Source organism: Leucopleurus acutus (genome assembly GCF_964270905.1).
Source record: "Leucopleurus acutus genome assembly, chromosome: 19".
Lineage (NCBI taxonomy): Eukaryota > Metazoa > Chordata > Mammalia > Artiodactyla > Delphinidae > Leucopleurus > Leucopleurus acutus.
The window spans coordinates 7,514,025-7,539,806 of NC_139161.1; the positions used below are offsets into that span (position 1 = coordinate 7,514,025).

General features: G+C 41.2%; 1 protein-coding gene across 4 annotated transcripts; it reads right to left on the reverse strand.

The window, feature by feature from the left end:
• Positions 1-4,585: 4,585 nt before the first annotated feature.
• On the reverse strand, positions 4,586-25,774 carry ACOX1 (acyl-CoA oxidase 1). 4 transcript variants are annotated; one of them, XM_082861088.1, is made up of 14 exons: positions 25,117-25,231; positions 20,328-20,488; positions 14,336-14,496; positions 11,636-11,743; positions 10,330-10,449; positions 10,074-10,189; positions 9,491-9,660; positions 8,409-8,571; positions 7,626-7,816; positions 7,179-7,358; positions 6,935-7,040; positions 6,658-6,801; positions 6,293-6,499; positions 4,586-5,285 (listed from the first exon to the last, which is right to left on the reverse strand). In XM_082861088.1, the coding sequence occupies exons 2-14, from the start codon at positions 20,390-20,392 to the stop codon at positions 5,235-5,237; spliced, it is 1,782 nt and encodes a 593-aa protein (XP_082717214.1). In that variant the 5' UTR covers positions 20,393-20,488; positions 25,117-25,231; the 3' UTR covers positions 4,586-5,234. The 4 variants fall into 4 exon arrangements, with proteins under 4 accessions (XP_082717214.1, XP_082717213.1, XP_082717215.1 ...); XM_082861087.1 differs by lacking the exon at positions 20,328-20,488 and adding an exon at positions 25,552-25,772 and having other exon boundaries at positions 4,587-5,285; positions 25,117-25,276; XM_082861089.1 differs by lacking the exon at positions 14,336-14,496 and adding an exon at positions 25,552-25,774 and having other exon boundaries at positions 4,589-5,285; positions 25,117-25,276.
• Positions 25,775-25,782: the final 8 nt, after the last annotated feature.

The following is a 25,782-nucleotide window of genomic DNA, read 5'->3' on the forward strand; positions in this document are numbered from 1 at the left end:
GCCACCCCCTCCGCGCGCCCAGCCCGTCTCGATCCCGAGCGCAACCTACGATCCTTCCAGCCCCTGAATCCCCCCCGTTACGCGCCATTCCCCTTGGAGGCGCAGCCGCTTGGACGTGTCCCAGACATATCCGCTGCTCCAGGCTCCACTCGAGCCCAGCTCAATCAGGCCTCCCGCTTCGGAGCCTCTAGATCGCCAATCTCTCAGTCGCCCGGCCTCCGGAAGCAAGGCAAGGCGCGAAGCATTCTGGGGGTTGTAGTCCTAGGCCCGCTCACCTGCCGGAGCCAAGGGAACCTGGGGCACCGAGATGAACTACATTTCCCAGGGTGGCTCGCCGCGGCCGTTAGTTGGCGCCCGGCCTGTTGTTTGCGGCTTGACACGTTGCTAGGAGCTGCCTGAACGCTCCTTTGCGAAGCGGTCGCTACCGGGATCCAAGGCCGGTGTGCTTCTTCCTCCCGGTTTCCCTGGGGAACTGCCGGGGGCCTGGGCTCCACGACCGAACACTTCCAGGGACTTCCCTGGGGGTCCAGTGGTTAGGACTCTGCGCTTCCACTGCAGGGGGCATGGGTTCGATCCCTGGTCGGGGAACTAGCATCCCCCTTGCGCACGGAAATCAATTTTTTCCAGCTCTCTTCTGAGCGCTGACTTGCGGAGAGGTGGAGGGCGTGAGAAATGTGTCAAGAGTAGAAGACGGACGTGGTGAAACTATAAATATGCATTTATTCCACACCCCAAAGCTTAGGAAAGTAGCTGACTTTCCTGTTCAATTATGAAAATCAAAGCTGGGAAGCCAGAATGAAACCCAACACCATCACCTAATAAAGACACTTTTTGTGTTGATTACAGATTTTATTAAGGGTTTTTCAGTTTTACAAAAGGAGAGGTTAGTGGTTTGGCTTATTCGCAGGCCCAGCAAAGCTGGTGGGTCACTGCTGTCCAACCATGATTCTCACGCTTTGGACCCCCCGCGCCTCCTTGGTACCCCCACCCTCACTGACACGTCCTGCCAGGGATGGGTAACAATACATGCTAAATGCATCTCGTCAGCTAGGAACCAAACTCAAACCACAAGAGTTAAAGGGGAAAAGGTAGCAAAGTAATTTACACATTCCAAAAGATACAAGTCATTTCCTCGAATCCACAGCAATTGGAAATAAAATGGTGTTTACAAAGTAGCAATCATCAGTTGGAATATTATGCGTAAGATCACATATTTGTTACCTAATCTGTGAAACAGTTGACAGTAATGTGGCAGAACAAGTTACTTTGGTTCAGAATTCTTTTTATAAATTAAAAAATTTATTATTTTTTAGTAATTTTTGGCTGTATTGGGTCTTTGTTGCTGCGCGCCGTCGTTCACTAGTTGCGGCAAGCAGGGGCTACTCTTCGTTGCGGTGCGTGGGCTTCTCATTGTGGTGGCTTCTGTTGTTGCGGAGCATGGGCTCTAGGTGTGCGGGCTTCAGCAGTTGTGGCTCGCGGGCTCTAGAGCGCAGGCTCAGTAGTTGTGGTGCACGGGCTTAGTTGCTCCGCGGCATGTGGTGTCTTCCAGGACCAGGGCTCGAACCCATGTCCCCTGCACTGGCAGGCGAATTCTTAACCACTGTGCCACCAGGGAAGTCTCTGGTTTGGAATTCTTAAAATCCCTCCCAATTTTCCGTGATCTTCCAGAGATAATCAGTGGCTCACTTAAATTTAAGGCAAAATCAAAATCAAAAATCCCTTCAAATCTAGGAATTTGCAGGTCTGCAACAGCTAACATCCAGTAACTCTAAAATTTCCTTATGTTTCTAAGTTTACTATCATGGACCACAAAAATAGGTACTGAAAGTTTTAGTTTGGACAACTATAAGCAAAACACCAATATTTTAAAATGAAAATACATTTTCATCATTTACAATGACTTGGTCTAATCCTCCAGGAATGGATCAGTAAATATTCAATTAGCTGAGATGATCTCTTTGTTATTCCATGAAAATGATCAAAAGTTTTATCTGAGGAGACTCAAAAAAACTCTTCTCTCAAGCAGAATCATCATTCTCCTGGCACTGGTCCTCTCTCCAGCTGCAGCAGAGCTACTGCTCGAAGAAAAGCTATAATTCCTTCCACATGTATAAAAAGATTAGTGGGTGTTACAGGCCATCTGCATCTAATCCTCTCCCTTTCTACTAGGATGGATGGAAAAAACTCAGAAAGGGGTAGGAGGAACTTTGACCAACAGTCAATCGTCTAAGGAATTTTTGTTCCCCAGAGGACTCGAGGATGATGAACCAGGATATATTTCCCCGACCATGCCCTGCACTGACGAGAATCCAAGAATTAAGATCTAACATTGGTAACTTTAGGAACTGTTAAACACCTCTAGGTATATGGCATCTGAAATTACAAGCAGTGAGTTCTCAGAAAGTACCTGAATGTGGTTAATGTTGCAATTAAGTGAATGTTCTGAAGATAAGCTGCTACTTAGCAGTACTATGTTCTGAAGACAAGAACGTGAAGGCCCCCAAAGGCTTTGGGGCCAACTGTGCTTTGAGGTCACCAATATCCAAACACTTAAGTACACCTCGGTATCTACTGAGTAGAGCATGAAGTAGAACTCCAAATACGTGAGGAAGTATCAACCTTCATCCATTACAAATAGAAAAAACCTCTATGAAACTTCAAAGGCTTATATAAGTATCATCGAACAGAAAAATCTCATTAATTCTACTGAGATTTATCATCATTTTGGAGATTAGGTTGAAATTTATCTGTACTCTTTGTGAAAACGGCTCATAAAAGAACCCAACAGAACCAAACCTATCTGTGGCAAAGTCTGGCTTCTAAGGGACAGCAGGCTGGGTCTGCTGCTTCCTTACGAGCAGCCAAGAAACCTGTACTCCTGCGTGGACAGAGCACTCAGATACGCTGCAATGACAGCATCACGGCCCATTCAGCCTTATCTGCTTAGGCAGTTCTCACTCCTTCCTTTTTTTGTTTAGTGTTACCTACACCTGCATCTTAAAATTCTTCATAATTTAAACTTATGTTTAGTTATGTGGCACGTTCTTTCCATCTTGATAGTAACAAATTAGTGAGGTTTTACGATATCTTTATTCTTTAATTACAGAGGACAAAGTTCAAGACAAAACATTCCAATGTGAATAAAAATACTGTCAATATTAGATTGTTTTTAAATGAAACTCAAGGTGCTGGACTGAAGGTGGCTCTGCAGAGTCACCACCTGTTCCAACCTGCTTAGATCCCAGATCTATGCAGCTGGATTGGGTGGGTGTCATTTCAAACACCCTTAGATCCTGACTATGGATATCCCTCTGTGAATAAGATTTTTAACCCCTAATTGGAAACTATTCTACATTTAACAGGTCAATATTAAGGAATTTGAATTTACTCTCTGTTATTTCCCAGAATCTGATCTAGTCAAAGATACACCCAAATGAGATTAACACAGTGCTTTTTCACTTCAGTCTTAACACAATGACCAATCAGTGCTCCTGGTGGAAAGATTACGGCTTGTGTCAACTGACAGTATTTCTTCTGCTGGACCTTATCTCCTATTACCCGTTCCATTGGGATAGATTTTATGGCAGGTCCCAAGATAGGAACTACATTTCCACTGAATTACATACTACATTCTCAAGACTGATGTTAGAACAACTGGTTTCATGAGGCAGATGTCACAAAGAGTTAACAAAAACAAAAAATCAAGTGACTTGTTTTACACTGATTTTAAGAAAAAATTCATTAAGAGATACATGTTTAGCCTTTAAATATAGAATGATTGTATAAATTAGATTTCAGCTGAAAGGACAATTTAGCAAGTCAGAAAAAGCTCCCAGAAACATACTGAAAATAATGCCAGATATACAATAAGAAACGGATTTTCTATGGAACTTCCATTTATCCTTTAGCCACAGTTTCAATGATTATATTTTCTGATCCAAAAATCAGAACACGTGGTTTGTCAAAGGATCTCTCTGTGCGACTCCTGGGTGTAAGAGGCGGCGAGTGGTGCTTTTATTTTTGTGAGGCCAGACACTGTAACCACCGAGCATTTTAACAGCTTGCACCAAAGTGACAGAAGAGGGAATCTGGATTGTTCCAGGAAAGTTAGTTAATATGGTCACCAAAGTTACAGTAACCATAACTGATAGCTCTTCCTGCCCTTATTCTACTAAGAAGGAAATGTGACTCTCCTTTTCTCCTCTTTTTTGCATCTCTCTCAGGAGAGGGAGAGAGAGGGAGAGGGAGAGGGAGAGAGGGAGATCAAAACCACTGATTTGGAGGTCCCATCAGTTGCCGAAAGTTATATGTAGAGATAACTTTGTCCAAGAAGTCGGGGCGAAGGGAGTTGTACTGCTACGAGAGCAACAATTTAGGGAAACCCTCCAATGGAAGATTAGCTCCTAATCACATGGGGCAGTGACCCTGCAGTAGCTTGTGCTGAAGAAATCCTTGTGTTAGAAAAATGCTACTGTGAACAGGTAGACAGGAACTATACACCAGCAAAGGAGGGCAAGCAGGCAGGAAATATGTCAATGTATCAAGCACACACGTGTTAGAAAAATGCTACTGTGAACAGGTAGACAGGAACTATACACCAGCAAAGGAGGGCAAGCAGGCAGGAAATATGTCAATGTATCAAGCACACACGCATGCACACGCACACACGCGCGCGCGCACACACACACACACACACACACACACACACCAAGTTTCCTGATTAGTTTCTTTCCCCAATCCCTCTTCTTCAGTCCTGCTTTCTAGCCAGCGCCCATGGCAGGAGTGGTAGGACAATTAGCAGGAAAGCTTGGAAGGGTTCTACCCCCACTTAAAAAATACCTTTGCTTAAAAACACTTGCATATCCAGTGATTAGCAATTAAGATGTGAAAATAATTAACTACTTAGTAGTTAAATTCTACGAATTATCAAAAGTCCTGGCCTCCCGGGATCAGCAGCGTTGCAGATGGAAGTCACACGGCATTTCTTAAAGCTTTTTCTGAATGCTTAACAGGTCTCTTTCAGTGTTAATTGCACTTGTAAAACACAACTGTTTTTTTCCTTTAATCTCAAATCTGTTCTTTTTTTTTTCATTTATAAAAAGAGAAAAGGGTCAATTTATCATTTGCTCTAGCTTTTCTAAATTTGATACAGATTCCACACGAATTTGTGTGACAGGTATAAGGGGAGTAGAGTACAGTTACTTTCGGGAGATTGAACTTGTCCTCAAGACACTTCAGAGCTTGGACTGCAGTGACTTTAGGTGCTTGTAGTAAGATTCATGGACCTGCAGGGAAGGGAGAGAAAAAATTACTGATACGGAGTTTGCAATTTAAAATAGCATACCTGGACTTCCCTGGTGGCACACTGGTTAAGAATCCGCCTGCCAATGCAGGGGACACGGGTTCAAGCCCTGGTCTGGGAAGATCCCACATGCCGCAGAGCAACCAAGCCCACGCACCACAACTACTGAGCCTGCGCTCTAGAGCCCGCGAGCCACAACTACTGAAGCCCGTGTGCCTAGAGCCCGTGCTCCGCAAAAAGAGAAGCCACCGCAGCGAGAAGGCCGCGTACTGCAACGAAGAGGAGACCCTGCTTGCCGCAACTAGAGAAAGCCTGCGCGCAGCAGCAAAGACCCAACACAGCCAAAAATAAATAAATATATTAGTAAAATAAAATAAAATAGCATACTTTTAATCAAGAAATTATCTGAATCTTATTTGGATCCTGATTCAAAAAATCTGAAGTGGGGAGAAAAGAAGAATTGAGCTAACTGGGGAAATCTGGACACTGACTGGGTAGCAGTTCATGATATTAAAGAATTACTGTTAATTTGTTTAGGTGTGAGAATGGCATTGGGTTTATGTTTTTTAAGAAGAGTCCTTATCTTTTAGAGATACATACTGAAATATCTATGAATAAAATTATCTGATATCTCGGGTTTGCTTCAAAATAATTCTTAGCTGGGAGGTTCAGATGAAATGCAACTGGCCATGAGCAGACAGTTGCTGAAACACGACAAAGGGTACGGGGGAGATGCACTGGAGTATGCTATTTGTGTATACATTTGAAAATTTTCAATTGTTGCTAAATAGTTGGGGAAAACTAAAAACCTGCACACTGCAGGAAGACCTTGTTCCCTTCAGAACCTGCTGCTCAAATAAAGAGACTGTCCGAAGTGGCCATGAGAGCTTTCAAAGCTTTCACAGATGATCACTCAGAGGCCTTTCCTGCCTTAATATTTAAATGAACAATTTCAAAACGTGAAAAAACTTTTTTTTTTTTTTTTTTTACCTCTGTGTTGTTCAGTGGGGATTTCTTGGCCCATTCAAACAAGTTTTCGTACACATTCCCATCATAGCGGCCAAGCACAGAGCCCAGTGTCACATCCTGAAAATCAAATGCATCAACCAGAGCAACAGCGTCAGGGCGAATCACAGTCAGTAACTCCTTTACGCGCTCGTTCACTTGGGTGATTTGAGACTCTGTCATGATGCTCCCCTAAAAGAAACAAGCAAGCAAACAGAGATATTACATAGGTACGTATAAATCTATTCATACGTGTATATATACACATACAACCACGAAGTAAACCACAATTATTTTTCTATAAAAAATTAAGAAATACATTAATAAAAGGACTTAAACTTAGAAAATACCTGAAGAAAATCCCCTGCGTTCCGACTGATTCCATACAGACAATACAAGAGACACAAATTCCTTAAGACGGCTTGGATGGATTTCTCTTGAATTTGGAGGAGTTTTTCTGAAAAGAGCTTAACTGCCACATAGTGGCAATGTGCCTAGAAAAAAAGAAAACACCAGAGTGCAAGAACCTTTGAAAAAGACTCAACAGTGATACAGTTTCTGCACTAAGAAAATGAGGCGGGTGGTGAAGGACGGAGAAGGGGAGGGGGAGAGAGGACCATCGCTGACCTCACTTGCTTGAACGAGGTCAACGGAAGTTAGGTTCCATGCTACCTCCTTGCTTTTTCTGTGAATCACTTCAGTTTGAAGGTTTTTCGCAGCAATTTCTACTAATCTGTTAAAAAAAGAAAAGAACTAGAAAACTGGAGCTCAAGGAAGTGATTGCTAGGACTTGTGCCTCCCGTCTCTCCCATCAAGCCCCTGGCCACAGAGGCCCCCGTGGCCCTGTCCCAGCTCTTGAGGGTGTACTCACCTGGCCGCACGAAGCTTGTACGCTTCTGTCAGGCTGTCAGGGCTGTTGATATCCACCACAGTTGGCCAGACGGCCACCTGCTGTGGCTGGATGTGCTGGCTGGGCAGGTCATTCAAGTAGGACACCATGCCACACACCAACTTGCCTGAGTGCACCTGGTCATAACTTTTCATCAGGAACCTGAAAGTCACCAGGACACATGCTTTCAGCAACTATGCTTCTCGTGAAACAGAAATAAAACGAACTCCTGAAATGACTTTAAGCTGTGGGACAACTGTTTCATACTAGCCTGACCCCAAGAAAAAACCGTGGGTCAGGATGGAAGGCAAAAATGACATCTTTCTGGAACAAATATAATGAGAAGAGAAAACATGGGAATAAGAACCAACGGAAAGGACTCAAACATTCTTGAGAACACATATGAGAAATCATGAATTAGATTCTCACCGGGCCGTCTGTAGCATCATGACAGTGTTTTCTCCCTCGAAGGTGCAGGTTGGGGTAAAATTGACATAAATATTTGGAAGTCCACTGCAGTGAGAATAGCCATGCCCACCACAAGCCATCCGACATGCTTCAATACCAGTGTTAGTCGTCCAGGACGTGAAAGCCTTCAGCCCGGCAGTGAGGGCGTGAAGCTGAAGGGGGAAGCACAGGCCATCAGAACATCTGTGGTGCTGACAGCCTGCATTCCAATGAGACACACTTAGCCTCACTTAACAGCACTTGTCACTTTCAAAATCACTTGGCAGGGACGTCCCTGGCGGTCCAGTGGTTAGGACTCCACGCTTTCACTGCCAGGGGCCTGGGTTCCTGGTCAGGGAACTAAGATCCCACAAGCCACGTGGCGTAGCCAAAAAAAAACCAACCAAACAAACAGCAAACAAAATCACTTGCTATGCCATGTAAACTGAAAAGCAAGCTCATCTGATTGGCCTGAGCCAGCAACATTCCCACACTCCCTTCTGAACTGTTCTACTTCGCAAAAGTGGCACCACTTAAGTTCCTTTGATTAATAAATGACCAACATGGTACAGTAATTCTGAAACTTAAAAACAAACCCACGCATCTTCACCTTTGATCCACTCTCAATTAGAAAACTCTCTCTATATTTTGAGAATATATGGATTCTTTTCAAGATATCCCAATGTTTAATTTTCTCTGGACATGATCCAATAGGCAAATATGAACTAGAAGGGTGCCCACAAGGGAACAAGACATGACGCAGACCTCAGGCAGCTCACTCAGGTCCCCTTGGCTGATGTCTTCATTAATCCGATGATAGGTCTCTTTCATGTATGCGCCTACAAACTGGAAGGCATAGGCAGTGGCCAGGAGGGGAAAGAGTTTATACTGCTGGGTTTGATAATCCAAAATCTGTGGTTCTGGTTCACTAAAGCATATAAAAAAAGGGGAGAAAAAATTAAATGCCTACACAGAGCTTACTATGTGCCAGGTTCTGGTCTAAGCACTTTGAAAGACGAATTTATCGAATCCTTATAAAGATCCTGTGAGGGTAACTTTTATTACCCCCATTTTACAGATGGAGAAAATGAGAGGTTAAGAACCTAGAGAGCTAATAAGTGGCAGATCCTTGATTTAAATCTAGTATCTGGCTATAGAAGACCACGTGCTTAACCACCTTGATGAGCTGCCTTAGTTGGACAGGATTTTCTAGCTGACTTTCATATTTTTCTTAGTCTTTCCAATCTTAGAAAATTGTATCTCATGGCAACTTCCGGAACCAAAGTTCATTAACTTCACAGGAGGAAGACAACATTAAAGGGGTCTAGATGGCTGAATAAACTATATTCTGATCACAATTTGAGGAGACCCAATGCACTGAGTTAAATATTTGAAGTCTAAGCAGGTCTGCTCTTATCAATTTCTTTATTCCTTCTTTAAGAGTAAAAAGTTTATCAAAGAGTCATGCCCAAGTAATAGGCAGTTGTAAGAATAAACCATGTCCACGAACACAACAGAGAATCAAGTTTAATGGCACTTTCACTATACCCGATTTGTAACTGTTAGGAGCAACTAGAATCTTCACACCACCTTCAGTGTTTTCAACATTTCATTTATAAAGCTCAAATAATATTACTGTTTTTCTTAGAAGGTTAAAAGTAATAATTAGGTGGTTATTCTCAACTTTCCACTTAAGGGAAGTCTAGGTTCTCAGACTCAGTACACTGCCATCCTAGCTAATTTTACAGCAAATGCACTTTCTCCACAACACATTTGGGAATTTTGATATTTGGATGGGGTCCAAGCCAGGTCTTCAGTACCAAGCTCATCTCCGACTCCACCCTTACCCTGGCTTGATTTCAGACTGATGCCTCACGGCACTGTAGCGGATGGCAATGGTGCATGCCTTAGACAGACACCGAGCGGATTCTCCCACAAGGAAGGACCTGATAAACACCATGGTCCCGTAGGTCAGCTTGTTACTCAGGGGTTTCACGTATGTGCCATCAGGCTTCACCTGGAAAAAGAACATGAGATGGATGCTTCCCTCTGTTAAAACCAAGTGGCAGTTTAGGCAAGTCGTTCTCAAAGTGTGGTCCCCAGAAAGGCAGCATCAGCATCACCTGATGCTCAGTCCCCACCCTGACCTCCTAAATCAGAAACTCTGGGGGCCAAGTACTCTAGGGTTTAGCCAGCCCTCCAGGTGATTCTAATGCATGCTAAAGTTTGAGCCCCACTGGTTTTGCAAAACAAAACATGCTCTTCATACCTGTCAACTGCTTTTGATTTCATGGTCATAATAAAAGCAGCTTCAGAAGTAAAAATCTGTTAGTACCTTCTAAAAGAACAGATCCTTCTAACCCCGTGATTATCAACAGTCACTGACATCCCCGTCTGATACCTCTCCTCCTATTTTCTGTCTAAATATACCTGAGCGTGCTTCATCAGCATGTTTTCCCTGGGAATGCGATAATTGTCCATCTTCAGGTAGCCGTTATCCATCTCATCATAGCCAAATTTGGGGCCAATGTCTCCAACAGTAATACCTACCGCAGATGAAAGTCACAAGGTGTTTATGCTCTGGAATTCCTGGCTTCCCTCCTCTTCTTTAGTTATGTATTATACTTTTTGCAGAAGAAAGTGATTGGTTTAATTTTCACCTCAACATCAGATGAACAGTTCTAACCTGGTAAAGGCTTATGCGTCCCAAGTTCACGAAGAGGTACAATGAAGGCATGTAATCCATAGCATTTCCCCTGAGTGATGAGTTGGGCGAGTACTATTGCGTGATTTGAAGTCTTTCCAACTGCAACATCAAAGAGAACAAGAGAGGGAAGTGAGCAAACATTTTTACATTTTCATAGAAACAAAAGAGGGGGAAAAAAAGCATATGTTAAATATAACACTAGCTTCCATCAATAAAGTGTGCCCAGAGAGCTTTTCTTATGACAGTGTCATGCCTAGTTTTCAGAAGGAAATCCAGTTAAGCTGATAGTTATTAAAATTCATTGAATTTTGGCAAAGCAATCCTTCATTTTTTAAATATATATAAACACATTTTTAATTGAGATATAATTGACATATAACGTCTAAGTTTAAAGTGTACAGTATGTTAATTTGATAGCATTTTTAAAAAGTAGGCTTTTCTACTTATTTTTCATTCATTTACATAAATAAATTTTTAGGATAATTCTAGAACATTACTTTAAATTACATCCTTTTTCTCCCTTAAGGCAGGGCTTTCGAAAACAGTAGCCACTAGCCACACGTGGCTGTTTACATTTAAATTAATTATAATTAAATAAAAGATTCAGTCCCTCAGGTCAGCTAGCTACATTTCAAGTGCTCAAAAGCTGAAAGTGGCTAGTAGCTACCACACTGAACAGCAAAGACAGAGAATATTCCATCATTGCAGAAAGTACTATGGGATACAGCTGCTTTAAGAGATTTTTGGTTAGTGCATCCAGAAATATTTCTTTTTTTGCATGCTAGTTTTTTCCTATCAAAACGTAACATCCCATATTAAAATATATAACGTGAATAACAAAATCCTTCAACCACTAATCTCATCTGAAATATATATCCTAAAACAATAACTCAGAATGGAAGACGATATTAAATAAATTTCATGTCAAAGCTATTTATAATAAAAATTTGAAAACAACTCAAATGCTTTCCAGTATGGAAATGACTAACCAAACAGGGAAAACTAAATTACTTTAAATGATGACTATGGAAACTATGCTAACACACGAGAATATTTAAATGAAAAACCATGAAAAGCAGAGTAAGATAGCTGCCCTTTCTGCGCTTTGTAAAACATATAAATATCTGTAACATGCAACACAAGAGAATGTGAAATATCTTAGAATAGTTTAAGCTCTAAGAAGCTTTTTCTATATTTCAAAATTATATGCTCATATAAGCTCTACATTCTAAACACGTTATAATAAATCTTAAAACATCCAATAACTGTTAAAAAATTCACTTACGCCCACCAGGCCACCACTTGATGGAGGTCACAGTAGGACTATTAAGAATGAACTCCTGGGTTTCGGGGTCATAAGTGGCTGTGGTTTCCAAGCCTCGAAGATGAGTTCCTAAGAAAATGAATTACACCTACTTCAGACAGAATACAGGAAAAAATAGGTACAGGGTAAAATCTCCTGCCCAGTCCTTTAAAGCTCTAGCATCTCAGAGAGTAACAAAATCTAACGACAATAGAACATCTGTAGATGAACTACAAATGGTTAATAACCAAGATACGTAATTTCCTAAGCTTAATTAATTAGTATGTAATTTCCTGATTTGTTCCTATTAAGCTGAAAATACAAATGTCAAGGATATTCCATTTCTGTACTTGATTTAGTGCACTTCTGTGGCAGTGGACATGGAACATTTATTTAGATCAACCAAAAGAAAATGTAAAATAAAGGCAGATTAGAATCATAGTTTCGTAAGGTCACAGGATACGAATTTAACAGGGAAGTTAACTGACCTTTTAAAGGCATATCTAAGCTGTTAGTGCGCCAATTTCAACTCATTTGTATTGTGTCTACCACACCAATGCAATGTTCTGGAATTCTGTATTATAACAAAGAATGAGAACACGTGACAGGAAGAGACTCGGCTAAAGTTCTTGTAAACTGAGAATTTATTTCAGAATGAATGCTAGAAAGGAAAACAAGAACTTAAAAAGTTATAACCAGGACTTCCCTGGCGGTCCAGTGGTTAAGACTCCGCGCTTCCAATGCAGGGGGCGCGGGTTCGATCCCTGGTTGGGGAACTGAGATCCCACATGCCTTGCAGTGCGGCCAAAAAAAAAAAAAAAAAAGTTATAATCATTATGCGGAAAAGACCTGGAACAGTCACTTTTTTTAATTTCTAAAAGTCCAATAATAAGGTCCAAGTTCACCCTGCAGACTCAACACTAAGCCTTAACTTATTCTTGGCTGGTTCACTAGTGTGACTAGGAAGAGTTTCCATTTTATGTATAATGGAGACAGACAGGGATTCGTGTTTTAAATCCTAATACAAACGTGCCAAAATTATTTGAAAAAAGTTACAGAAAAATGTTCTAAGTGACACCCTCCCTAGTAATACTATCCTGTAGCCAATGCTGAGAACCTTTTACCAAACTGCTTTGATAATGCCAGATCTCATTAAACACTTAAACTGTGAAACACTTAGAAACTCCTGAGTTAAATAACAGAAATGGACAGTTTATGTGTGATCCACAACCTCTCCCTGTGTGGGAATCAAGGAATCAGACACTAAGACTCCTTTCACCAAAGAAGAAACTTTTATAGAAAACGAGGTAGCATATTAAACAGAACAGGTAATGACAAAACGTTTTCAAATGCACAACTGAATCAAACAGTATTCCACTTCGAGTTTTAGGAAAATTCTCTAAAATACTATTTACCACGGAAGCTGAAAGCCAAATTAGCAATCAAATGAAGATGAAGTTGTACAGGAATAAGGAGCAAGTGGAAAATATACACTAGACCAGCTGTTCTGAAATGTTTGAGTAGGAAAAGAGAAGCCAGAAGTAAACAAATGGTAAACACAGATACCAATGTGGAACGGATGCTACCAGGCACAGCCACCACCTCCAGCCCCATCCAGTTCACAGGAAAAGACAGGTGAGGGATGGAAAGAAAAAAAAAGGTGGTACAGGGACTTCCCTGGTGGTGCACTGGTTAAGAATCCGCCTGCCAATGCAGGGGACACAGATTCCATCCCTGGTCCGGGAAGATCTCACATGCCGTGGAGCAACTAAGTCCGTGCACCACAACTACTGAGCCTGCGCTCTAGAGCCTGCGAGCCACAAATACTGAGCCCAAGTGCCACAACTATTGAGCCCACGTGCCACAACTATTGAAGCCCGCACACCTAGAGCCCGTGCTCCACAATAAGAGAAGCCACGCAATGAGAAGCCCATGCACCACAATGAAGGGTAGCCCAACTCTCCGCAGCTAGAGAAAGCCCATGCACAGCAACGAAGACCCAACACAGCCAAAAATAAATAAATAAATAAATATATATTTTAAAAAGCAGAAAGGCAGTACATACAGAGTATGAAATCAACTGCCCGGAAGTACAACTTATCTTATTTTTTCTAAACTGTGGCCAAAGCCACTTTCAGAACTTTACTGAATTTACTGAATCAAGGCACAAATAATGTCAAGGTACAAAATGCTGCATGTTTTGGTTATATAAGCCACTCATTTCCCTTCAGCAAGTCAAAGAGCACACATTCTATTAATCTGTATTTCTTCTGCAATCTGTGCAAGTTCATTAAGGTATCAGTAGCAAAGATAACCAGATAGTAATGAAGAAAAAGAGATGGGTTCAGGCTCTATATACACACAAATCCCATACAACTTCAGTAAACTTGAAAAATCACTTATTAAGTAAGGCTTGACTTGTAATTCTTGACCTTCTGAAGGGGAACCATGAATAATCAATCAGCATGTCTGTGATAATATAAGCTTTTATTTCCACCGACCAAAGCATTGTCTATGCCGAGACTTATATGTGTGAAAACCCTGGCCGCTGCAGAAAGACTGCATTTAAACAGATCTTACACAGCACGTGGATATGCCACTGCTGACACGTGGTGGACACTCCATGCATGCTAAGCTCGAAGAGCCCCGCCCAACCCAGAAGGTAGACTGAATGCACCGTACCATGACCCATCTCTGTCTGGGCATAAGTGCCAATGATCTCCAAGTTCCAGGTGGGCACGAAGAAGCGTTCCTGCTGTTCCTCGGTTGCCTGGTGAAGCAAGGTGGGCAGGAACATGCCCAAGTGAAGATCCAGAGGCCCAGACTGCCCTCGGTGCACAAGGCTTCAAAGAAATACCAAGGATGGGCATTTGAGAGAAGAGTCATCAGGTGTGAGAGAATCAGCAATTTGAACAAACAGAGCAAGGGAAGGAGAAAAAAAACCCTTCTGTTAAGTATGAATTAATGGGTGGACTTTATCATGGATGGGAGCACTGCCCTGTCTGTATTACTTTATAACTCTTAGCAATTTCCATTTTTCTTATGTTGGCGAGAAGTATTTTCTAAGGCTACTCATCTCTAAAATTAATTAACCTTGGTAGGGATTGGCTACCGATGCCAAAGCCTGTGCAGCACAAGACCATGTGCGCAAGGCGGAGGATTCGAGCCTTGCAATTAAAGTAAATAAAAAACCTGAAAAGGCTGGATGGAATGGAGAATTTAAGTTGTACAGTGACTTATTTAGTCTAATGAAAAGTTGAGACAGGAGAACACAGTGGTTCTCTTGGACAAAAGTTTCTCCAGGATCTAATTCCAATAATGCTTCTATGCTGGAATCTTTTCTGTTTGTCCATAAAGCATCCAGCATTAATCCACATTCCTCACATAATTCTGGTCATTTCATTTGGATCCATCACAAATATCCAGCCACATGCTACTGAAACAATGTAATACAAACACTGACAGTGCTCTTCATCCCAATAATTAATTTCAGAAATAAAAAGACATGTGATTTTTAGTGAAGACCGTAACATTTACAAATAACAGATTCATGCATAACAAGCTCTCCATTACAATTATATGGGAATTATCACAAATGATAATAAACATGTTAGTTGTCATTTTAAATCCACTTTCTAAAGTCATTCTTTTCCATTTAAAATTTGCAGGTGCCTTAGACTTTTATGTGAATTTATTTCTAATAGGAAATAGTTTTATATGGCTTTGTATTGTTGCATGCTACTGGCATTTTATTTAACTTCCACCTCAAAATTAATCAATTCTATGTTACTCTTACTGTGCTCATTATCTTAGAAATGAGCCTAAACATTTCAGTTTCAAAATTTCTCCAATTGTTCCACTTGAGGAGGAGAATAATCAGGACAGGGTGCTCTAGGCAGGGGCTGACATGTGATGTCTTCCAAAGAGGGCGGGGGGGTGGGCTGAGCTTTCAGCTAACCAATTACATAAAGATTGAAGAATGCATGAATAACTTCCTCATTTTACAGAGAAATTAAAGCTGAGGTGAATTATGTGTCTTCAGGTCAAAAAGATAATGGCAAAACAAGGACAAGAATCTCATCTCCTAATCACGTCTTCTAGTGCAACCTGGGCTGAGGACAACAGTGGGGACACTAGAAAGACTTGCCAAAATCAGAGCTAGACTCGGAAGCATCAAAGTGGAAATCCTGTAAGATGTCACCACTGGTGCAAACTGGGTGAAAGGTTCACGGGACGTCTCCGTGCTATTTTTGCAACTTCCTATGAATCTGTAATCATTTCAAAATAAAAAGTTAAAAAAAAGAAAAAAAGTGGAAATCCCTGGAAAAACACATTCCAGGGATGAGAGAGTATTTTTCACACACAGACAGGAATGTCAACTGTGCTGTTTTTAAAAGAATGATGTGTAGGAAGAAAAATTAATGTGCGCCTAGGAGCTAAAAGAAGAAAACTCTGAAGTAGGACTGAAAGCTGTGGCCTGGGGCCAGCCACTCACGGTGCTGAGAGGCTACTTTCCATGACTAGAAACCAGAGCGATTCCTGGTGAAGGAGAGGCCATTCAGAGGCGCCCATCAGACTCGTCATGGGTGGGCGTGTATTCGGGAATAATGAGGGGCACCAAGGGTTACCACAGAGTACACTCAGGAGGGCAGGGGTAAAACTACTTATAATCAGAAACTGTCTTGAAGCAAGAAAATGTTTTCAGGAGAAAAATGTCTCTTGTGACTAGGATAAGGATTATTCAGAAGTGGATGAAATGCAGAAATGTTACAAGGAGAAAGTGACCTGGATAGTTTTTGATTTAAATCAAGTATTTGCTATACCATTTATGCATGATAAAGATCATATATTATTTTTAATTAATTTATTTTAAAATTGCAAAGCACCAACATTTTGCTTGGTAAAGAGCTGGAGTCGATTCTTTCAAAACCGTAACACCAGAAGGCCTTCCCAGGCTCTCCTACATGGTACAGGGCTGGGAAGGCTAGCAGTCAATACTGAGGACAAAATGATTAGATTAATAATATATGAGAAAGGAAGAAATCAAAATAGCATCTCCACGGACAGTATGATTATAATCCTAGGAAATCAACAAAAACAAAACACCATCAATAATAAATGAGTTTAGAAAAACCAGGATTAAAAAAAAAAAAATCACTCATTCTTATCCATTAGAACCATTCAAATAGAAAACCCTGGTAAAGAGAAAGGTGATTTATAACAGCAACAAAATATTTTAAAAATCTGTTAAGTAATTTAGCTCAGAATATTACAGATTTAATTAAGAGAAAATATAAATGCCTAATAGGATGAATAAAAGATATGAAAATGGACAATAGGAAAGAAATTGCTAATTCTTGGCTGAGAGGACTAAATAAGATTAATACTTCCCAAGAAAATACAGGGATTTAAGGTAATGGGTTTTAAATTCCTACAGGATATGTTTTCGAACTTGGCAAATTGAGATCAGAATTCATCTAGGAGAATAAGTATGCAAGGACACCAAATACATATAAATTGAAATATAGCAAGAGTAGGCTTATTCTATCAGATTTTTAAATATCTTAAAAAGCAACAATGAGCCAAGCTTATGATGCTAGGAGAAAAATAAAGAAAAAAATTAATGTAATATATTTAAGGTTCCATAAATAAACTGAAACTATTACAAAACTCTAAGATGAACCAGAAAGAACATAACAAGGGGAAAGAGCTACTAGTTAATAAACATAAAAATAGTATGGGGTTCACTCATCTCTGTATCATACACAAGTCAAAGCATTAAACACAAATCAAACAAACAAAAAAGGGAATAAAATAGAAGATAATTATCCAAGATACGGGAAAAAGAAAACTTACACCTATTCAGAGAAGGATGCACTGAATACATAAGGCCAAAATGCTTAATCAAACAGAGGCAACAGAAAGAAATATTGGAAGGATACAATAAAATCTTGTAAGATCAATATGCAGGTTCTATGTATTCAATACGCAAAGGAGAAAAACCCAGTTTACAGTAAGCTAAACATGTAACATCCAGGCTCACTAGCACTGGAAGAATTAAAACTTTAACTCTTAGATATATATAAAAGTAGCAAAAAAACAAAGTAATCACGTTGATAGGACTATGGAGACACGAGCACACTAAGTACATCAAAACTTGTTCCATGTCTTGAGCAACAGAAGCTATGAAGTGTTCATTCCCTTCAGATGTAGTAATTCATTTCTGAGAAAGATATTCCAAAGGCATAACCCAAAGAACACAGTTTCTGTAAAGAGACTGATATTGTTATTACTGACAGTGGGGAAATTAGAATACCCAAGGAGCAAGTCTCATGGGAAGTCCAAAAGGCAAGACAATCCCTCCTGGAAAAAGAAGACAGGAGACTCTCGGAGAGACAGAGCAGTGAGATACAGGGAGAGAAAGATTAGCGACTTACAAAATCGAGTTTACTATTTATTTTTCAAGTTTCAAAGGAAGAGTATTTTCACATTTGAGTATTAGTGATGGGAATTTGCAAAGAATCTGCACCACCATCTTCAAGGATGGTAAGTATGTACTACGTAAGCTCTATTTTCCTTAATAATTAAAATAACAATAACAATAATAGAAAAGGCAAGAAGGATTCCTATTAAGTGGCCAGAACATGAAATGATCAAATACCTGTGAAGACCAAACACACTACTTGCTTTGTGACCTGGAGAAACGTATGGTCAGGATAATACCCCTGCACCACGTCCCAGACTGTCCCTTTAACACCAGAACCCCAGGAAGAGGGTGCCCTCCTTGGCCCAGGCCTCTGCCTTTGATTAAGGCTCGCGCACTCACAGACCAAATGTGTGTTGGGGCTTGTGTGCCTATACAGACAGGTGTGCATTTAGAGGAGGGAAGACACAATTCTCGAGGGAAGAGAGAAAACTGGTGACTTAGACTTTCTGCAAGTGGTTGAATTTTAAAATTCTTGAGGATTCTGGAATAAGCCTGAGAAATTTTGAGTCTCTCACTTCTCAGCGGCTACCCAGAGGTGAAAGAATCCCAAACTCGAAGTTATAGCCAATTCTGTGAGAACACTTAGATAATCACTGTTGACCAATGTTCCAAAGTCTCAGAATTTAAATGGTCAAATCTTCATCCTGTACAAGTTGCTCTATTTCCAGTCCCACTGATGTTGAAGTACTTTTTATATATTCTACATAAGACCGTACTGTCACAGGATGCAAATTAGCCAACAAACTGACTGGCTTCTCTGGAAAAGAACAGCAGTCAGTGAAGCACAACTAATATGAACTGACAAAGTTCCAGCAAGAAACAAGACCTAATCTTAAAACTCTGTTCTCTAAATAAACCATAAAGATTGAGACAGAGTTGGTTCGAATACAAAAAAGCATTCGAAAACTAGAAGGAATAAGGGAAAGAAAACTCTAACAAATACAAACTCGCCCAGAGCAACAAAGGACCTCAGTCCAACGTTCTGGGCTCCTCAAACCAGTGAAGTTCAAGTCTTCATTTCCTCCTCTCTTCCTTCAAATATACATTTGAAATGTACCTTATAAATAGAGGCAGAAGGATTAGACCAACAAGAGATACACAGATCAGACTCACTTAGCCTCACAACAGTTTACATCTTATGCCCCCTATTTCAAAGCTATCTCAAGATAACAAAACACGAGTACACACTCCAAGAGAGGAACATTGTAGGAATGTGATATTCCTTCCGTTAGGACACCTTCCTTCAGGCCTGTCATCTCAGTGTTGACCATCCTGAAGATGGCCATGGGTGTTTGGCAGGGTGTTCATAAAACTGTACCATGACCAGAATCTGCAGTTCCCACAGGCATTATGGGAAAGAACATTTCCTTAAACCAATTTGCAAACCAAAAAGCACCAAATCAAACACAAAAATGAAGTCTTCCTGATATCTGCATCCTTTTCTCATTCTTTTTCTTTACTTTCCTTTATTTACATAAGGGAAGCATTATGAACCGGGCAGCTCAAATTCCAAGACACTCAAACCTGTCAGTGGTCTCATCTATGAAAACAAACCTGTTTCACAAGACTAAACACAAAACTTTTTGAAAGTAGCCAGGTTTTTAGGAACAATTTAACCAAGAATTACTGGTAATATAAAGTCCATGAACATGAATAGAAAAATGAATAAAAAGCAATGAAGAGCATCGTGGACTTTTTCCCAAACCATCTCACAACCTTCACCACTCTAACCCTCTGCCCCTTTAAAATCCACATCTTTAACTTCATTAAAGCAGAGCATCTTCCAGATGTTGCTGAGGCATGAACGCTCTTAAGAATTTGCAACTAAGTCTTTAATCAGACACCAATACAATGGGGCGCTTTGCAGTATTTTCAACCCCATCTTTCCAAACTGCTCAACACCCATTTTAACGGATGTATGCAGCAACGGTAACGAGCCTTAAAAAATAACAATGACAGATGCTTCAGGCCAGAGTCTTGGACCAGTTTAAGGGGAAAGAAACTATCAGAAAATAAGAGGCTGAATTTTATTTAAGATTTAACAATTTAAAAATAAAATCCCAAATGTGTAGCAGCAGAAAAAAGTCAAATGCCAGGAGTCATTTTTGTTTGTTTGTTTTGCCAGGAGTCATTTGTTAACTGAAGTCCTGAGGTGGGTTACCCGCTGAGCCTCAAACGTGGACTAACCGTGGCCCATTTCCGTCTGGGCGTAGGTGCCAATTATCTCGAGTCCTTTGGATGAAAGCAGCCATTTCTCTTGCTGAGCAGTGGTGCCCTGATTCAGCAAGGTAGGAATAAACATGGAGTAATTGAGGCCCACAGGTTCCACAAAATTGACCAAATGTAGTCTACGGGAGAGAAAAGAAAAGGATCTCAGCCTTACTCTGGAAACTGCATTCTACTACCAATCCTGCCAGATGGCTGTGGCCCTGAGGATGAAGGTTAGAAAAATTTAAACCTCTTTCTTAGGAAATTAAGACTAATATTTATCATTTACTACCTAAAAAGCCAACAGCAGAATCTAATTGAATCGCTTCTCCCCCTAGTCATTTCAGGGCCAGAATTCTGAATTTCATACTTAATACAGGAAGCAAATTCTACCATGTTTTAGCCTCAACCCCCTTTTGTTTATTATACTGTTGGTGTTATTTGTTGGTTTGATTGTTTGGAGGGTCTGCCTATTTGTTTTTGGATTATTTTCAGGTTTTACTTGTTTTGAAAATCAAAAGACACTCCACAGAACACTTATTTGTTGACCTGTTAACAAAATGTCCCAAAGAAGAATAATTTATACTATCTTTCCCTAGTAACTGAAGCAAATGTCCAGGATAGTACATATACGTTCTGGGGCCAAAGCACACATCTCTAAAGGTCTTCAGAGCTTAGAAACGGCTAAGTAGGTAATGTGAGTGTTAAAAATTTATCACAAACGGTCTTTGAAAATTATTCCAGATTAAACGAACTCTAATCATAATGAAATTCAGTCTTCAACGATTTTCTCACGAAAGAGAATCTGTGAGATGGTCAAAATACGAGTTACGTACACTAGTCAGCCTCGGCTACATTGTGCTGTAGATTTTTTAGGGGTCTATTCTGTCAGATCTATCTATATAGAGAGCTTCAGGGGCTTCCCGGATGGCACAGTGGTTAAGAATCCACCTGCCAATGCAGGGGACATGGGTTCAAGCCCTGGTCCGGGAAGATCCCACATGCAGCGGAGCCACTAAGCCCGTGCGCCACAACTACTGAGCCTGCACTCTAGAGCCCGTGAGCCACAACTACTGAGCCCGTGTGCCACAACTACTGAAGCCTACGCGCCTAGAGCCCGTGCTCCACAACAAGAGGAGCCACCGCAGTTAGAAGCCCGCGCACCGCAAGGAAGAGTAGCCCCCGCTCGCCACAACAGAAAGCCCGCACGCAATAACAAAGACCCAACACAGCCAAAAATAAATAAACTAAATAAATTTATTTAAAAAAAGAAAAAAAAAGAGCTTAGGGTACAAAGTAAGTACCACCTAACTGACCCTCATGACTTTTCAAGGGATGGATTGGAAGCAATGTCACCGCCAGCCTATCCTGGCTTGTACAACAAGCAGAGCATGAATTAAAGGAAAGGGGGGGGTAGGCTGCCAATTCACATCTGGGGAGGCCCTGAAACCATCCCACCACCTTTCAGGGGTGCTGGGGACAGATTCAAACATCCAAGGAATGCCTGGACTAGTCAACATCAGAAACGCTTTTTAACCCTAAGGTTCTATGATTTTCACACAAATATCAAATATTAATTTAAACTGAGGGTTTCCCTGGTGGCACAGTAGTTAAGAATACACCTCCCAATGCAGGGGACACGGGTTCGAGCCCTGATTCGGGAAGCTCCCACATGCCGTGGAGCAACTAAGCCTGTGTGCCACAACTACTGAGCCTATGCTCTAGAGCCCATGAGCCACAACTACTGAGCCCACGTGCCACAACTACTGAAGCCTGCATGGCCTAGAGCCCGTGCTCTGCAACAAGAGAAGCTACCGCAATGAGAAGCCCGTGCACCGCAACAAAGAGTAGCCCCCCACTCGCCGCAACTAGAGAAATGCTACGCGCAGCAGCAAAGACCCAACGCAGCCAAAAATAAATTAATTAAATAAATTTTAAAAAAATACCTTAAAAAAAAAAAAAACCTTAAACTGAAAGGAGAGAAAGAGGGGAAAGGAGGTATAGGAATACCAATCCGCAGCAACTGCCTGCTGCTGTACTACAAAGAGAAGTAAGGCTCTTTGCAAAACATATTCATCACTAAAGTGGAGACAAGTAACGAGGAGATAAACGTAGAAACTGGCCTCTCAACGGCAAGGGCACCACAGCACTCCCTCACAACCATGCTTTACTAAAGGAGGAAATGAACCTGCGAGAATTTCTGAGAAATAAAACCAGTAATTTAGGTGCTAAAAATGGTGGCAATATAAGACACTCGCAATCCCTTGACGGAATTGAGGAGGCTCTGGGTTGGTAAAATGATGACACTGACACGCAATAATTAACTCTAGGAAACTGAGAGGGAAAAATATATGACACAAAATAAAGACTGTCAAATACTTATGTTTTCATAAACATACTGAGATTTTTTTTGAAGCCACTTGAAAGTTAACTCGGGCGTCCCTGGTGGCGCAGTGGTTGGGAGTCCGCCTGCCGATGCAGGGGACACGGGTTCGTGCCCCGGTCCGGGAAGATCCCACGTGCCACGGAGCGGCTGGGCCCGTGAGCCATGGCCGCTGAGCCTGCGGGTCTGGAGCCTGCGCTCCACAGCGGGAGAGGCCACAACAGTGAGAGGCCCGTGTACCGCAAAAAAAAAAGAAAGTTAACTCAAGAACAAAATCTCAGTGCTTGTTTTTAAGTTATGTTTAATCCCTCCTGAAGATGCTTCTCAAGCAACTAGCTTTAAAAACCTAATAAGGATAACAGAAACCATGAATGATTCTCATCAGAATTTTAAAGTACTTTTAAGAATATTTTACAGTTTTTGCATAGCAAATAGTATAGTTAAAAGACAAAATTACAGGAAAGGGGATTAGGAAAGTAACTCCTATTCCCCAAACAGCAAAGTCTTATTTTCTCAAGGAATGGAGAGATGAATTCTTTCACTGCTCATTGAGAAATCTCAAAGTACTTTACTAATACTTTAGTCAATTTCAACATACTCTCATGAGTTTTATTTTGTGATAGAGAAATTGCATGTAAAAGAGACCAGTAAATGCCCCAAATCCCGAGAGAAATATTACTATATTTCATTAATTATAGCATCCTTCTCCTCACAGCCAATTTTAGCATTTAAGAAATCTGATGCATCTCACAATTAATGGTACATCATAGTTAACTTTGTTAGTGATACATAAGACATGGGTGTGAGTGACAATCGATGGCGTTCAGTAATTGCCAAGACTAATTTTCAATCCCCTTCTCTAACATACATGGATCTCCCTGTCACATCCCAGAAATACTGGAAAGATGTCAAAGGGTATGCCAAAGTTTGTACTTTGTATTTCGCCAATAGTGAGGTCTGTGTCATACAAAATGATACGCAAAACAGTTGGCTGGTGTCCACTGATCTTTAACTCACATAAAGGACTTTATTTCATTGTGACTTCACCGGAGTCTGGTTACACGTTGTGCACCACCACAGATCATGAAATCTTCTAACCAACTCTGAAACACACCGCATCAGCCATTTTAAAGTAAAACAAAACAAACCTCCTCTTTTGTGTTGTTTTAAGGAAGAATAAAATCTTACTAATTTTTTAAAGTTCACAGACCAAACTCAGGAAAATTAGAAACATAATCTTCTAGGAGTTACTCCCCCTTAATATCCTCACAGCCATGAGTTACAAACTTTAAAAGTAAAAAAAAAAGCATTTGGAAGTTAATAAGTACTCTGACTGGACTACCAAATTAACTGTATTTTTGTAACTAAAATGGAAAGGAGTTCTGAGTGTGGTCCTAAGGGCTGGAGTAAATCATTTCCTGTTGACAATAATAACCAGGTCAAATAGAAAATAATTATATACCATATGTATTTGCAGCAGTAGTATGGGGAGGAATGCCTATTGCTACATAAAGGCAGAACTTGTAACATATTTCATTTTTCTTGGCTCTTAAATATGTACCATTCACACCATTTATTCTTTATTGATGAAAATATTGGAGTTCTTCTAAAATGTAGAGGCCTAAAACAGGAAATGCCCAGGAATAAGCGAGAAGTGTAAGAGATGCTGAAAGTCAAAGAAATCTTGTACTAAGATCATATAATTATACTGTTTATTTACATAAGCGTAAAAAAAAAAGTGTGTTTTATTTCTAAAAACACAACAAAAAGCAGATGGTCTGAAAAAAGAACATCCTCTTTCAGCAGTAGGACCAAGGCATGTTTTTATGAGGTCTTGTATGACAGGGGAGCCATTTAAATACCATCACCAGATTCAACAATGCTGGGTTCTTAGAATACTTTATACTCATTCTAAGGTATGACTAAAGTTCTTCTTCCTCCACTCATATCTTCCATTATTTTAAACTCAAGATCTACACGCATATGAAAATACGACCTGTTACTGCTCCAAAATATTTAATGTTTGGTCCTTGCAACTGAAAACATCCTTCCAAATGCAGCTTCTAAATTTAGCAGGCCTCCTTCTTACAAAAAGCAAAGTCATTCTGTATTTAAATCTCTCAAAATTGAGACATCTGGACCGAATTTGTATGATTCTTGAGATAGAAAATTATAGCATTTCCATGATCAACTTCTTACAAATGCCATCCCTTTCAAAGGCTTAAATACAAAAGTAAACATTATTTTCGACACAGATAACTTTAAAATGGCGTGAAAATATGCCAATTCGAGTCTTCAAACGTCAAGCACGCTGAAAAAGGACACCGCAGATCGCGGATGTGAAGTTTGGGCTTAGGCACTCGATCTAAGCTAAGGCATACCTACTTTTTAAACCACATGATTTCAGCAGGGTCTGCGATGTTAAACTTCCTCATCTTCTCCACCATGGTAGCACTCTTCCTAACAGCCACCTCGTAACGCTGGCTACGACTGAGGAAATTCAAGTCCTCATGCTGGAAGTCTGGGTCTTTCAGAATCAGGTTCTCTGGTAGGGAGTTAAAGGATATCAAGAGGAAGACAGAAATTCAGGGCTCCGTTAAAGCTCCCTGGGTCACAGCAGGTTTCAGACTCACGGGCACAGGTCCCCTCTCGTTATAGGGGATTCCCCCCGCCAGAGCCGCCCCTGGAAATGGGGGTCCAGGCTCCCCTAAAGCTGGGCCAGAGGCTGCGGCCTACGCCCTACAGCGTCCCCCGATTCCTCCCGGAGGGAGTCTCAAGCTTTGCTCGGGGAAGGAAGGAGGCCTGGCCCGCCGCCCTCACCGATCTCTCGACGGCGCCGCGTGTTCTCGGGGCTGCCGTCCAGGACGTGCGTGAGCAGCTCCGGGTTGAAGCTGGCGGCGGCCCGCTCCTTCTGCAGGTCCTGGTTCATGGTGACGGCCAGCAGAGGCAGCTGAGGCCGAGGCGGCGGCGGCAGCGACAGCGAGTGTCCGCACCTCCAGAGCGGGCCCAGCCCTAAGAGCCTCCGCAGGCCACCGCGAGTCCCCGCCCCGT

Excerpts from the sequence above, each read along its gene's own strand:
- ACOX1 (XM_082861086.1), bottom strand. The coding sequence starts at position 25,660 with ATGAACCAGGACCTGCAGAAGGAGCGGGCCGCCGCCAGCTTCAACCCG. Across the intron at positions 14,497-25,116 it reads GAAATCATGTGGTTTAAAAA|CCTTGTGCACCGAGGGCAGT; the intron begins GTAGGTATGCCT and ends ATTTCTTTGAAG. Across the intron at positions 10,190-10,329 it reads GACGCATAAGCCTTTACCAG|GTATTACTGTTGGAGACATT; the intron begins GTTAGAACTGTT and ends CATCTGCGGTAG.